Source organism: Rhineura floridana, chromosome 9 (genome assembly GCF_030035675.1).
Source record: "Rhineura floridana isolate rRhiFlo1 chromosome 9, rRhiFlo1.hap2, whole genome shotgun sequence".
NCBI lineage: Eukaryota > Metazoa > Chordata > Lepidosauria > Squamata > Rhineuridae > Rhineura > Rhineura floridana.
Genome location: NC_084488.1, coordinates 25,446,379 through 25,460,606, shown reverse-complemented (window position 1 = coordinate 25,460,606; position 14,228 = coordinate 25,446,379). Strand labels below are relative to the sequence as shown.

Below are 14,228 nucleotides of genomic sequence, written 5' to 3'. Positions count from 1 at the left end.
CCCCCTAATCCCAGTGCAATTGTCCCTAGGCAGGCACTTCCTGTGCCTCTCCTTACCAGAGCTGAGTTACACCCAACGCCAATCCTGTAAGGGAGGTAGACTGCGACCACCTCTTAACCTGGTCTCCTACTCTGAGTCAAGGGGAACTCAGAGCACCAATAAACTGGCAGAGATTCCCAAGAGCAAGAGCCAAATGTTTCACTTACTGCTCTGGAGCCTTTAGTCAACCCAAATCAGTGATCAGTAGCTTTGTGGTCAAGGTACTGGTTTCAGAGCCAAAGCCCCAAGTAACGCACACCAAGTAATATGAGGTAGTTTATTAAATATAATAAAAGTGCATATAAAAGAGCAGCATACTTAACCAAAATACAATGAGAAAGTTTAACACAAACACAAAATATCAAAGCTTACTTAGCCTAAACTAGAATACTCACAAACAGGAAAAGTATAAGAGCCAGTCCCTCCTTGGCTCCATATATCACCAAACATCACATAGGTAAGTCAAGATGGAATGGGAAAATTTGGTGAAAGTTAGCCCCTCTTTTATGGGAATTTGCCCAGCAACAGTGAGAGGGCCAATTAGCCAATCATAACATCTCTTGATGATGGAATAACCTAAAAGTTCACACAAGGGCAGGCCTCCTAATTTATGGCTACTCAGCCATCCTGACCTTGATACCAGACAGTATAGATAAGATTAAGCTGCCTCCTTTTAGAACAAGCTGCAGCTGGATTGTATGAGATGCTCTAATTTTCCTCAGTTCAGATCACCCCAGGAATCTATGCAAAATATCCCCCACAGTTCCTTCTGGCTGAGCCATCTTACTTTGGCCAACCTTAGCAGTTCTTGACAGTTATATTTTGGTATATCCATGTTTTGTAATAATAAAAATGACTTTTACTCCTAGAAACTTGCAGTTTTCCTGCCAAGAATTCACAGGTTCTTGGATCTGGCTTATTCATAATACTTTGGATCGTTAGCAGGACATCTAAAACACATTGGTTTTAGACAAGCCCATTAATTGAATAATAGCACTTTCCCACAAAATGCTATTATGCAGACTAAACAACCTCTCTCAGAGGCAAACAGAAATATGTTGTAAGCTGTCCTATTAATGTTATTAATAAATTAACAACAATTATTATTTAGAAAATGTGCAGTATTTTAGTTCAGAGGTATCAACCATTCACTGGTTGAGATGACAAAACCTACCCGCAGTTGTATACACACACATACCCCTTTGGAATTTGTTTGAAAATCATGCCCCACATCAAAACTTGCTGCACAGAGAAAAACTTGATAACATGGAAGGATTTAACATTTATTTCACACAGGCAAAGTGCCTATCGCTATAATGAACTCTTGTCTGATTCCTGATTTTTTTCTGCCCATGTGAGATATGAGACTTAGGCCCATCTATATTGAAAACAGTATTATTCCACTTTAAACAGTCATGGCTTCCCCCCAAGACTCCTGAGAACTGTAGCTTGGTAAGGGACCTGAGAGTTGTTGGGAGACCTCTGTTCCCACCACAGAGCTACAATTCTCAGGGTTTCCTGGGAAAGGGGATTGACTGTTAAACCACTCTGGAAACTATGGTTCTGTGAAGGAATAAGGGGCCTCCAAACACCTGTGAACACTGGTAAGAAACTGCAGTTCCCAGGATACATTGTGAGAAGCCATCACTGTTTAAAGTGGAATGATGCTGCTTTAAGTGTATAGTGCAGATGGCTTAGTATGGCAGGTAAACCGTTGATACCTCCCTCCTTCCCCCCCCCAATGTTGTAGTACAAGCTCCTTTAATCAATGACTTCTGAGTTGCATCTGTGAGTGTTTGGCATGTGATTAGAGCCTCAAACAGTGTAGCTCAGGAAATGCAATGGCCTGCCAGCATCTTTCTTTCTCCTGCACCCCAGTCAGAGTCACCATGTTATTCCTGTACCACAGCTTGCCTTACTTCAGATGCTTCTGGACTGGCTCCAGGGATGAGCGCTGATGGAGAACAACTGTAACAATGCTCATAGAAACGCATTGCCTTTCTTACAGGATCACTGTCATACCGGACCTCTAGTGTGTGCATGCTCCATGATTCAAGGCTTCAAACACAAACTGTAATCACCCCTCTCTGTTGCTAGAGATACATTTCCCCCACCCACTGCCAAAATAAGAATGAGCTGTTAGTGCTAATAATTAGATCCTTGATCCCCACATCTCAGTTTTAATTAAGTTGAAACTCAAGCTGGAGACTTCATAGACTACACGTGTAGAAAGTCATTCATTTGGTAGTCCATGGTGAGTAAGAATCACCTCCAGGCAACCAGATAATGAAACCAGAGCCCACTAAAGTTTGGTGCCGGCCATGACCATGAGACCTAAGTAAACCAGACTTGGTGCTTTCAGAGAAAAGGGAGGAAGTAGTCTGAAGGTAGCGTCATCAGGTTCATTCTGACCTGCTGACCCAGTGTTCATTGTCATCATGATGAAGTGAATGCTCATCATTTATGACTTCCCTGGGCCTCCCATAAACCTGTTTGTTCACTTGCAAGGTGCTACTTAGAGCAAAACTGACAGTATAGAAATTCTGGAATGTTCTGCATAGTCCCTCTAGCAAGTGAGGCAAAATTATTTCTCATTAAAGAACAAAATTTTCAAGGAAACCCTGGATAATTTAAAACATTAGTTCTCAAAAGGGTCTTAATTCAATGTACCAGTTGGGGATTTCTGTGACTTACTGAAATAATGGTTCCATGTTATGTTTATTCTAATTCAGAAAGGGCTTTTGTTCTTTATATTTCTGTCTGTTTCATAAGTAGGCTTGCAAATTATGGCTTCTTTTGATATACAGTCCTAGCAATCTGCCCGAATGAATAGAAAGATATTACTTCTCAGTATGGTTCTTATAAATCCTCTTCTCAGTGTACAATAATAATTATAGATGATATCCAATTAAGTCATATTTAGAGTAGATCCATTGCAATTAATGGAGTTGTCCGTTGAGTATTCTTAATGTTGGGTATCGCCCAACGTATATGTAATTAGTTTGAGAAGCAGCTAGAGCAAAATGTGGTGCTATACACTTCAGTAAGCAAAAGTATGTTTATAGCCTTATTGTATTTAAGAGAAAAGTATATCAGACTCCATCTAATAAATCTGTTTTTAACTCAATGGGGCTCACTCACTTAAAATATACTGTTTTCATTGTGGAAGTTTTTGTAACCGTCTTGCAGTGCCTACTTTCAGATCCATGTAGTCTTTTGTTTGTTTACCCATATTGATTTTATTGAAGATGTTGTGTAAATCTGTTTTACTTTTTGTTTCCAAGTCAAACTGCTGCTGGAGGCTTCTAAACTTCAAAGACCTTCATATTTGGTTCTCTAACCTTCATGGCATACTATGTTGTAGTCATTAATAATTATATGTAATTTCCCTTTCATCTTTGGGTGGTTGGTTTGGAAGAAATGACTTTTTGTGAGCAGTGTTATACATTTTTTGCCTTTGTCTACTTATCATTAATTAAATTCCAGCTACAACAATTCGCTTTTTTTCTGAAAAGGTACTGTATCTCCAGTACTGTATTCAGAGGGAAATGTTGCAGCGCCTGTGCACACAATTGTATCACACAATTGAGAGAAACTGGCCTGTTTCCAGGTTCAATTTCACGTTTCTCCTTCTAAAACAGACAGCGTGTGAGAAGAATTATTAAAACCTTCAGATCTTCATTGTTGGTTTAAGATTTTTGAAGCTCATTTGAAAGCTATGTGTAAGATAATAAGTTATCTTGCAAGTTATCTGTCAGAATCACTAACGCAGCAAGAATAGAATACAGTCAACACAAAAAGTTAAAGCGATTCTGCCATCTCAGGATGTCCAGTAATAGCTATTATTATTGTTGTTGTTGTTGTTGTTGTTATTGTTGTTGTTGTTGTTATTGTTGTTATTATTGTTATTGTTGTTGTTGTTGTTGTTATTACCTATTATGAGCACCTTGGGCTCCTACTGGGAGGAAGGGCGGGATATAAATCAAATAAATAAATCAAATAAATACTGAGTTATTACATGACCCAATACATTCCAAGCATTATAGTCATTACAAGAGATTTCCTTTTCTTCTCTGGCTTCTGTGTCTATTTGTAGGCCCATAGTGGCTGAACAGATTGGAATATAGGAAACTGCCATATACTATCTGACTATTTGTCTGTGTAGCTCCACAGGGATGGGCAATGCTGTTTCTGTCGTGGTCCTTTCCCTCCTCTTTCTGTGTGCTCCAGCTCATTCACTTCCTGGCTTGAACAAATCATAATTTGACCTGATGTCTGAATCAGGTAGACTGTAGTTTGAATTGTTTTCAATTCTAGTTTGGAGGCAAAATATAGTTTATGCAAACCACAGTTTCCCAGTTTAGTTTGCATGTCAAAACCGGTGTTTGTTCAAACTAGAAAGTGAGTGAACTAGAGCACTAGAGGGCAGAAGGAGGAAGGAACATGAAAGCCCAAAGCATAGCATCAGTGGTCAAAGCATGGTGACATTTATAAAGTTGAGATAGATAGTTCATCTTTCAAAATAAGATGGTCAGAAACTACCTGGAAGTTCTTATTTTTCCATATTCATGTATATCATTCTAAACCAGACTTCTTGTTTTATACCAATCTTAATTCACTGTTGCTTGGGATATATGATTTTTATAAAATATGTTTGAAAGTTGTGTGTAAAATAACACACACAGTCTTCCAAGACTATTCAGCTTTAACCCACTGGGGACAATCCAGCCAGTTACAGCAGGACAGTTCAGTATGTACTTAATTCTCCCTCACTGGAATCAGTTGTCTTTTTAAAATGTTCTAAGGTGTCTTCAAATAGTTGAGTAGCAGTATAGACTCAGCAGTATAAATTCCTTGTGGAAAGTTGAGAAAGGTATAGCCTCTTTTGTCTTAGGCTAACATTCTCCAAGAAATGCAATCAGTGTGCTCAAGAAGAAATGATCAGATTTTAGATAGGGCAGTTTTGTGTAGATGTGGTGGTAGTCTTTTAACAATACTGAATAACTGATAACTGATATAGTAAATCATCTTGTATGTTAGAGTGCTATCTTGCAAATTGTTTTTTCTTTATCCTTGCTTTGGTGCTGGTGACGGAACTGTAGAGTTTCTGCATCCTTTGAACTTGGGTATTTTTGAACTTGGTTCACATGCTTTGTTTTTGGGTTTTTTATTCCCAGCAGATATATGGAATGATCACACATTTCAGACAGATCCTGACTTACCACCAGGCTGGAAAAGAATCAGTGACATAGCTGGGGTGTATTATTGGCACATACCAACAGGAACAACCCAGTGGGAACGCCCCATATCCATACCAACAGATCTTCAAGGTTCAAGAAAAGGATCGCTTAGTTCTATCACACCGTCTCCCACTCCTGAAACTGAGGTAATGTTTTGTATGCCTGCACTGAGCCCATTTTAAATGAATAAGTTATAAATACCAAGAATGTTAGTATATCTCTCAGCTTATTTCATACAAACTAGTGGTTGCTTCAGTCATGCCAATTAGCCGCTTTCATCCTCCACGTGATCTCCCCTTACCCACATGGCAACTACATGCAAGAACAAGCAAGGAAAAGCCCCAATCACACAAAGGTGCTCCTCCATGGCCATACTTCACATTGCATCAGTAACATATGGCTGCTTTGATCATAAGGGCAATTCACAGCCTACAAGTACGTTCATGCCAGTGTAAGTGGACTTGACAGGTTGGGATGTACTCACATGATCTAAGCTGCCCGCATAATCAAAGCAGCCATATATTACCAGGGGAACCTTCCATAGGGAAGCAGGTTTGTAATGACAACTGCACCACAAGTGAAATGTTGTAGGCATCAACTTTTATAACCTTTGGAAGAAGCTACCATCTTTCCCACTCCCTTAGTATGCTTCCCCCAAAGTATTGAAAAGTGGTCAGTCTTTTTCAGCTTGGATTAAAAGGTTCTTCAGGGAGTATCTGCCAAGAAAGTCCAATTGCCATTCTAGAACTCCAGTGTATAGACTTTAGGACTGTAGCTTTTGTGTCAAATACACTTTTTATGTTACTGCCATTTTGTTTTGTTTGAAAAAAGAAAGTGGGGCTCTCCGTACAACTTCATTAATCTGAATTTTTGGTTGCTCAAATTCTACGCAGCCTTGGGGTTGTTCTTGATTCCAAGCTGTCCATGGAGGCTCAGATTTCGGCAGTGAGCCGGGCAGCTTGGTATCAATTACACCTCATTCGTAGGCTGCAACCCTACCTCCCTGTTCACCAGCTCCCACTGGTAGTTCATGCCCTGGTCACCTCTCGTTTAGACTACTGTAATGCGCTCTACGTGGGGTTACCCTTGAAAACGGTCCAGAAATTACAACTGATACAAAATGCTGCGGCTCGACTACTCACAAATTGTCGCCGCCGGGAACATATCACCCCAGTGTTGTTCGATCTACACTGGCTTCCAGTTATTTTCCGGGCTCAATTCAAGGTGTTGGTATTAACCTTTAAATCCCTACACGGTTTCGGCCCAGTTTACCTGATGGAGCGCCTCCAGCGCCACCAATTATGCCGCCCGACAAGATCAGCCACTCAGGGCCTTCTCTCAGTCCCACCAACTAAAACAGCTAGGTTGGTGGGGACTAGGGAGAGGGCATTTTCAGTGGCGGCCCCCACTCTCTGGAACTCCCTCCCGTATGATCTTCGGCATGCCCCTTCCCTGAATGTATTCCGCAAAGCCTTGAAGACCTGGCTCTTCAGACAGGCCTTTGGGACTTCCGGGGAGGGTTAATTTTTTAGGACTAATCGCCTATTCTCTGAACTGTTATTGTTTTTTATTCATAGTTTTATTGTTATATGTATTTTATGTGTATTTTATTATGATGCATTTATTGCAACTAAATTGTATGTCACCTAGAGTGGCCATCGGCCAGATAGGCGGCATATAAATTAAATTATTTTTATTTTTATTATTATTACGCTGAATGGCAGAAGCTGCCAATGTTTTTAAAGCAGTTTTAAATGTTAGTGCAAAACTTTTACCAGTATAAAGAAATGGCACACAACACAGGCAGCAAGTCAATAGCAGGACCCATAATCGGACAATATGATCATTGAGTAAAATGTCCTGGCAGTAGCAAATATTTGAACTTGGTAAGTAAAACTTAGGGAGGAATCTTAAGTTTTACCTGGTTCTGCTTACACTCTTTGGAGTATGCAACGTCTGTCCCTCAGGTAGGGGAATTCAAAACTGGTACCATCAGTAGTAGCTGGTGGGGCAGCATTGTTGACCTGGGTTCCTAGCGCTGCACATTGCTACTAGTTACCGAGAGGGAGAGGGTTAAGGGAGTTTGGTGCGGTGCGGGTGCAGCGGTGGAGCCAATCTAACACTCCTACTGCTAAACCTGTCCTCAGCTCCCCACTGCCTTGCCCCTCCTCATCTCGCCAACTGACAGTGATGTGTGGTGTTGGGAAGCCAGGTCAGCAATGCAGCCCCACCTGCCCTTGCCCTGTGCTGCTAGATAGCGTCCATACTATATTGCTCTTTCTCTATTTTTATTATTTAGATTAATATCCTGCCCTGCCACACATTAATGTTTAATATGTGTAGCTTGATAGTTGTCTGGACTCATCAGAGAATATCCTTGCTTCCTTCAGCCTTGAGCTTACCCTAACAGTCATATTACTTTGTGTGTATATTGTGCTATGGCTTTAGAAGAATTATGACTTTAATTAGCTATATAAACTATGAAGAAATTATTTGAATTGGGATTGAGTTTGTGGTTCCCAGTCCACCATGGATAATTGTTGGTCAATTTTTCTGTGGATATGTATATCCTGTTAAATAAAAGACCGGGATTGTCCTATCATCAGGAGGGCTGAGGCAGCCTGCCCCTAGCGGCAGATTTTGGAGTAGCATTGAAAGGGCAGGGAATCATTACATACTTAGTTTTTTATTATATTGTTACCACCATATCATGAGAGCCAGTGTGGTGTAGTGGGTAAGGTGTTGGACTGTGACCTGGGAGACCAGGATTGGAATCCCACATAGCCATGAAGCTCACTGCGTGACCTTGGGCCAGTCACTGCCTCTCAGCCTCATGAAAACCCTATTCATAGGGTCGCCATAAGTCGGAATCGACTTGAAGGCAGTACATTTACATGTTGCCACCATATCGGGGCATCATTTGGCTTTTCTGCCTTGAGCACCAAGATGTCTTACCTCTGAAAGCAGAGTGCCGAATAAAATTAGTTCAGGTTAGCACCAGTTTACTCTCCACTCAGAATAATTTTCTTCATGTTTATTATTCAGCTCCTGTTAAAAGTATCCAGTATTTATATACTGAGATTTATATACTGAAAGTGTTTGGACATTTTTAGCTATCTCAAAAACGTGCTTGGGCCTATTTTGTAACTGAGCAATTTGCCATTTTGCTTATTTTTGGATACCGTATATTCCGGCGTATAAGACGACTGGGCGTATAAGACGACCCCCAACTTTTGAGAAGATTTTCCTGGGTTAAAAAGTCATCTTATACGCCGGAATAACAGCCCCCCAACCACAGCCACAACTCTTCAACCCGCTTGCCCCCATAGCAACCCGCCCCCAGCCGCAAGAAAGACCCTGATCCCCGTTTAAAAAGCCAGCGTCCCTCTCCCCTTTCTTCCCTGCGTGGCCAGCGCCCCCTCGCCCCATAGCCCGCACCGACCTTTGCCCACCAAGAAGTGGATGTCGCTGAGCACCTCGTTCTTGAAGAGGAAGGCGAAGCGCTCCTGCACCGTCGGCTTCGTCGCCTGCCAGTTGTAGGCCCTTCTCCGTGTCCCAACGCATAGGGAGGCATGGAGAACGATAACTAGAGCTAGGGCCTTCTCAGTGGTGGCCCCCGAACTATGGAACGCCCTCCCTGATGAGATACGCCTGGCGCCTTCTTTGTTATCTTTTCGGCGCCAGGTAAAGACCTACCTCTTCGCCCAGGCATTTTAAAAATTTTAAAATTTGAATTTAAAATTGAAAATTTTTAATTATGTTTTATTGTGTATTGTATTTACATCCACTTGTATTTTAACCTGTTTTATTATGCTGTACACCGCCCTGGGAGCTTATTGCTATAGGGCGGTCTAAAAATGTAATAAAATAAATAAATAAATAATAAATAAATAGGCCGGCTCCCATGGCGCCAGCAGGCCGGAGGCAGCGGCGGAGGGCGCCGAGGAGGAGGCCGCAGGGGCAGCTGTCGGCAGCGGGTTCCCGCCTCCGCCGCCTCCCGCTGCTGCTGCCGCCACCCGGTGGTTGTGTGTCAGCGGAGGCGCCGGCGCGGCCTGCGGCGGCGAGAGCAACAAAAGCGACCCACCGTTGGCCGCCCGAGGAGGAGCAGCCGCCGCGGCCCCGTCGCTCGCCTGAGCAGCCGCGGGCGGTGGAGGAGCAGCAGCAGCGGCGGGAGGCGGCGCAGGCGAGGCCGCCACGGAGGAGAAGGACGTGGGGAGGCTGCTGCTGCTCCCCACCCTGGCCGTCATTTTGCGGCGGAGGAGGCCGCGCAGGAGATGGCGGGGACGGAGGAGCAATGGGGATTCCCCTCAGGGGAGGGGACGCCGGGCCAGGCTGCAAGCAGGAGAAATACTATATTCCGGCGTATAAGATGACACCCGGCGTATAAGACGACCCCCAACTTTTGTGAAGATTTTCCTGGGTTAAAAAGTCGTCTTATATGCCGGAATATACGGTATCTTGTAATTCACTTCGGTTTCCCCCCTATGCCTTTTCATATAAAATTTTGCTTTAAACAGTAGTGACCTGGTTTGAGTGGAAAGCAATTCAATTTTAATATGTTGTCAGCAGGGATGTAGTTGTCTAGGGTCTCGGGTGGTCTTAGACCCTTACTTTTTTGGGAGCAGGGCCCAGCTGGGTCCCTATGTCTCCAACATCCGATGAGCCAATCAGCGTGAAAGGGGAGTGTGTTAGCCGCTGGGAATAGTCTTCTAACATGCTTTCTTGTCCTTTCTGGCTCATTGGAGCCAATCACAGTGAAAGGAGGCGAGTCAGCCACTGAAAATATTCTTTTTAGTACCTAACAGTCTCCCCTTTCCTGCTTGGCTCCTAGGGATGTCTGTTGTTATGGGACAAGGCATTAACAAGGATTTCATTCTTAACCCAGCAGCAAAAAAAGGGGAGGCATGGGTGTGACTATCATGAAGGGAACCTGCACTTCTGAATTTGCCACTACATGTCTGATTATTGGTGAAGAAAGATTTTAAGCAAGAAAGTCGAATACAGCATTCCTTACTGTAGTGTGACTTAATTTTAAGTTTTAATAGAAGGAAAACAAGTGTTGAGACTTCCAGAGGCATCTGGTTGGCCTCTATGGGAAAGGGGGTGTTGGATTAAATAGGCCTTCGCTCTGATCCAGTAGGACTCTTCATAGCTTTTTATCAAGTCATGTTTAAATTGTTTCTCTTGGTAATTTTCATCACAATAAAAAGTCTGTACATTTCTTATTCCATTGTTCTTCCCTCCCTCTCCTTTTTATGTTGAAATTCCCACTAACTTTATATAGTTTGTTGTAGCAGTTTGAAAATGCCTACTGATAAAGCCTTGGGAAATGGAAATCCATCCATCCATCCATCCCCCCCCCCAATTGGTGTTTCGGAGTAGGCCAAGACAATTTGATCAAGCTCCATAGTTTGTCTCCTTTTGTTTAAAAAATCTTTATGACAGTGCATGCTCATTGTCTGTCTCTAATTTGTATGAACTTTCCCCTGTTCCAGTTACTTACCTTGGTAAGTAATGTTAGAGATGCTCCTACTGCTTCCAAATACCATTGTACCCAGGGCTGGCTCAACAATAAGAGGCAAACTAGGCAAAACTTTAATGGCACCTGCTTCAGTTAGGTAAATATTTTTGGGAGAGAAGCTCTGCTTGCACTTTTGGAGAAGGTGCACAGGGGCAGCTTAGCAGCGCTCTGATGAGAATAACTCCTGCAATCCAGGGGACGGGAGAACTTCTTGATCTCTGTTGGTGCTTAGACACAGTTTGCAAAAGAGGGTAGGGCATTTAAATCTGAAAATAAGAAAATAATTTCTCAGCTAGCTCTTACCTAATGTACTATTGTTATGTTGTTCAACATATGATGAGAAATAAAATTTAAATTTGCTAGGACGGCATCAAATCTTGAGGGAGCCCTGATTATACAGTAAATGAATGAGTTGAAATTTGAAGTGATCTGTTCCCTAACCCAACCTGCAAATACCAATGCTAACAACCGTGTTTTTGTGTCCCCACCCCTTTTCTTCCTTTCCCCCCTCCTTTCTTTCTCCCCCCCCCCCAAAAAATGTGATTCTTCCTGTGTGAATAATTATATATATAGAAACAGCTATGGAGTGATTTTGCTGTGCTGAATGGGGGAAAGATTAATAGTGACATTTGGAAGGCAAGTATATTGTCATATTTTAGAACACTTTAATACTTGTGTAACTTTTTTTAAAAAAAATTGCATGGCTGTGGCTGTATTTATTGTTTCCCCCCACAAATATCACTCATGATATCTAATCAGCCGAAGTGAGCAGGGATTTTGCTAGGGGAAGTTTAGTTCCCTGATGTGCTACCTAATTCTGATCTTTTCACATATAGTGAAATTGTTCAAGTCAGCAGGGCAAATACCCATAACAGAACCATACCTGCACTTAACAAACTGTAGTGTGAAAAATGCATGCATATTTTTTTATATACCTTCACCAAACACACTGTGTTGCTGCTTTGCAGGAATAATTTTATTTCCCTTTGAAGATATAAGTAATTCAATAGAAGAAATGCCTCTCATCCTGGGTAACATGCTGTTTCCCCTCCCTCTCCAGGACCTTCATGCAGCCACAGTAAATCCAGACCCCAGTTTAAAAGAATTTGAAGGTGCAACACTGCGCTATGCCTCTCTGAAGCTCAGGTATGAACTATTTATTAATTATCTTTACACCTTAGTCCTAGATGCATTTTCCTATAAATATGTCTCATTGATTTCAATGGAATTTACCTTTAAGTAGGTGTGCTTAGGATTACAGCCTTAGATTATTAGTCTTTTTTAAAACAAAATCTTATAACTGGAAAACAAAGGTGTCCAGCTTCTTAAGTCCGGCTACCACATGCTTTAGCCCCAAGGTCACCAATGTGGTTCCAATGTGCCTATCAATACCTTCTATGTTACATTTCCCTGGATGCCAGGATTGAATACTGTCCTTCCCTTCTGTTCTAAACAGAAGAGATATAGGTGCCTTTTACCTATTGATGGGGCAGCTGATGGTGAGATACGTCCACGTCATTTTGTAGCCTTGTCTCTTTTTCTCCTTTTAGATGTAGCAGAGATTTTGTGTTATGCCATACCTCTCTTGTGGCAGCCATTTTGCAGCTGGCGCCCACAGCACTCTCTCAACTTTCCACATATGCCCACTGGTCCAATAAAGTTGGACAAAGCTGCAGCTGGGTACTCAAGAGTCAGTACATTCATGTGCTTTAAAGAGGAGAACTGCTGTAGTGCCCAGGAGGGTTGCAGATACTCTCATTTTAGAAGGGTGTTGGTTAGCTACACTGTTTTAGGGAGGATTTTATTGTTGCAAGATAACTCAGTGGCAGGCACATGTTTTCCCTGCAGGAAAAGGTTCCGATCCTGAGATCTCCCGTCAGGTAGCGGCTGATGGGAAAGACTCCTGCCACAGATCCTGAAGGGCCATTGCCGGTCAGAGTAAACAGTACTGGGCTAAATGAACAAAAAAACAGTCTGACGTGCTTTAAGTCAGTGTCTTGTGTAGGAAAGCAACGTGGTTTTCCCCATTGGGGTGAGGCCACAAAGAGAACAAGCCGACATTGACCAATGTCAGCTGGCCAGGTCAGCGTAGCACAGAACTCTTCTTTGGGGCTAGGCAAAATAATCTCTGGGGCTTTGTATCAGCTACAAACTGCCAGTTAGCCATTGTTAGTTTAAATAAATGGGTGTAGAGTTGCACCCTGAATTGACACTTAGTTTAATTTCCAGTATTTGCAGGAGGCAAGGTCTAAAGAGCTAAGATTCCTGATCGAGTATTTTAACTCTCTAGTTACTGTTGGGAAGATTTGTTTTAACCTCATCTCCCAAGCCATTGTCTTACAAATATTACTATTTTTATAATTGGGAATGTCTTGAAAGAGCTACATTGATTATTAGCATACTGGTATATACCTCCACATTACCTTAAGGCAAGGGTGGGGAACCTGTCGCCCTCCAGATGTTGTTGGACTCCCAACTCCCATCAGCTCCAGCCAGCGTGGCCAATAGCCAAGGATGATGGGAGTCGCAGTCCAGCAGCATCTGGAAGGCCACAGGTTTCCAGCCCCTCGCCCAAATCCCAGAGCCAACGAGGCTCTCTTCTTCATGTGAATACAGCCAAAACATGTCAGGTGCATAAAATTGTAGTGCTAAAATCTTGTATTTAACATGTTGAGCTGTCCTTTATATTTGAAGCTAAGCCTGATAGTAGTATTTTTCTCCCACAACAGAAATGCCCCACAGTGTGATGAAGATGATTCCTGTAGCATCAACAGTGATCCAGAAGCCAAGGTCTGTAGGCAAAATATGTTTTTTTTTAAAGTCACTCATCTGAATGACCAATGCATGCAGTTATCATACTTAAGTTTTAAGGCCAAAGAGCATCCACAGGCAGCTGTATGTAAATTAAAAGCATTGCAAGTGAAATTACAAACTAGTTTGGCCAAGAGTGTTCTTTGTCAAAGCATAAGGTCAGCTTTAATTTGAAAGGAAAATAAAGGTTTAGTTAAGAAAAATCTTGAAAGTATAACAGCAGCGCAACACCAAAAGTTTCACCATCCTAAGAATAAATGGCAACAGGCCTATGCACATGAGTATGTATCTAAGGAACCCCATGTGTGAGCACAGTATGCTTCTGCACAGAGTAGTTGCCACTTTCCCTACATGTGCACTCAGGTTTTTCTCCCTTTCTCCTGCAGCCCCATGTGTCCCCCCCACCTCCAGCCAAATTGCCCCTAAAGGTTTATTTATTTATTTATTAGATTTATATCCCACCCTTCCTCCCAGTAGGACCCCAGGGCGGCAAGGTTGTGGGGCATTCATGTGGGAATGTGACATATCCTTTTACACCATGTAAAATCCCAACTGGAGGTGGGAAGAAGGCTCTCCCAACTTCAAGAATAGCTCGGAATGGTATGCAAGGAGATGCA

General features: G+C 42.5%; 1 protein-coding gene across 15 annotated transcripts in view; it reads left to right on the top strand.

Moving 5' to 3' along the window:
• APBB2 (amyloid beta precursor protein binding family B member 2) overlaps positions 1-14,228 on the top strand; it is a 250,482-nt gene that overhangs the window by 157,893 nt on the left and 78,361 nt on the right. For 10 of the 15 annotated variants that reach the window (XM_061585495.1, XM_061585494.1, XM_061585491.1 and 7 more), the window contains 4 exons: positions 5,217-5,425; positions 11,374-11,436; positions 11,861-11,946; positions 13,530-13,590. In XM_061585495.1, the coding sequence (XP_061441479.1) occupies positions 5,217-5,425; positions 11,374-11,436; positions 11,861-11,946; positions 13,530-13,590 (419 nt within the window). The remainder of the gene's footprint in view (positions 1-5,216; positions 5,426-11,373; positions 11,437-11,860; positions 11,947-13,529; positions 13,591-14,228) is intronic. The other 5 variants (XM_061585499.1, XM_061585503.1, XM_061585504.1 and 2 more) reach the window with 3 other exon arrangements.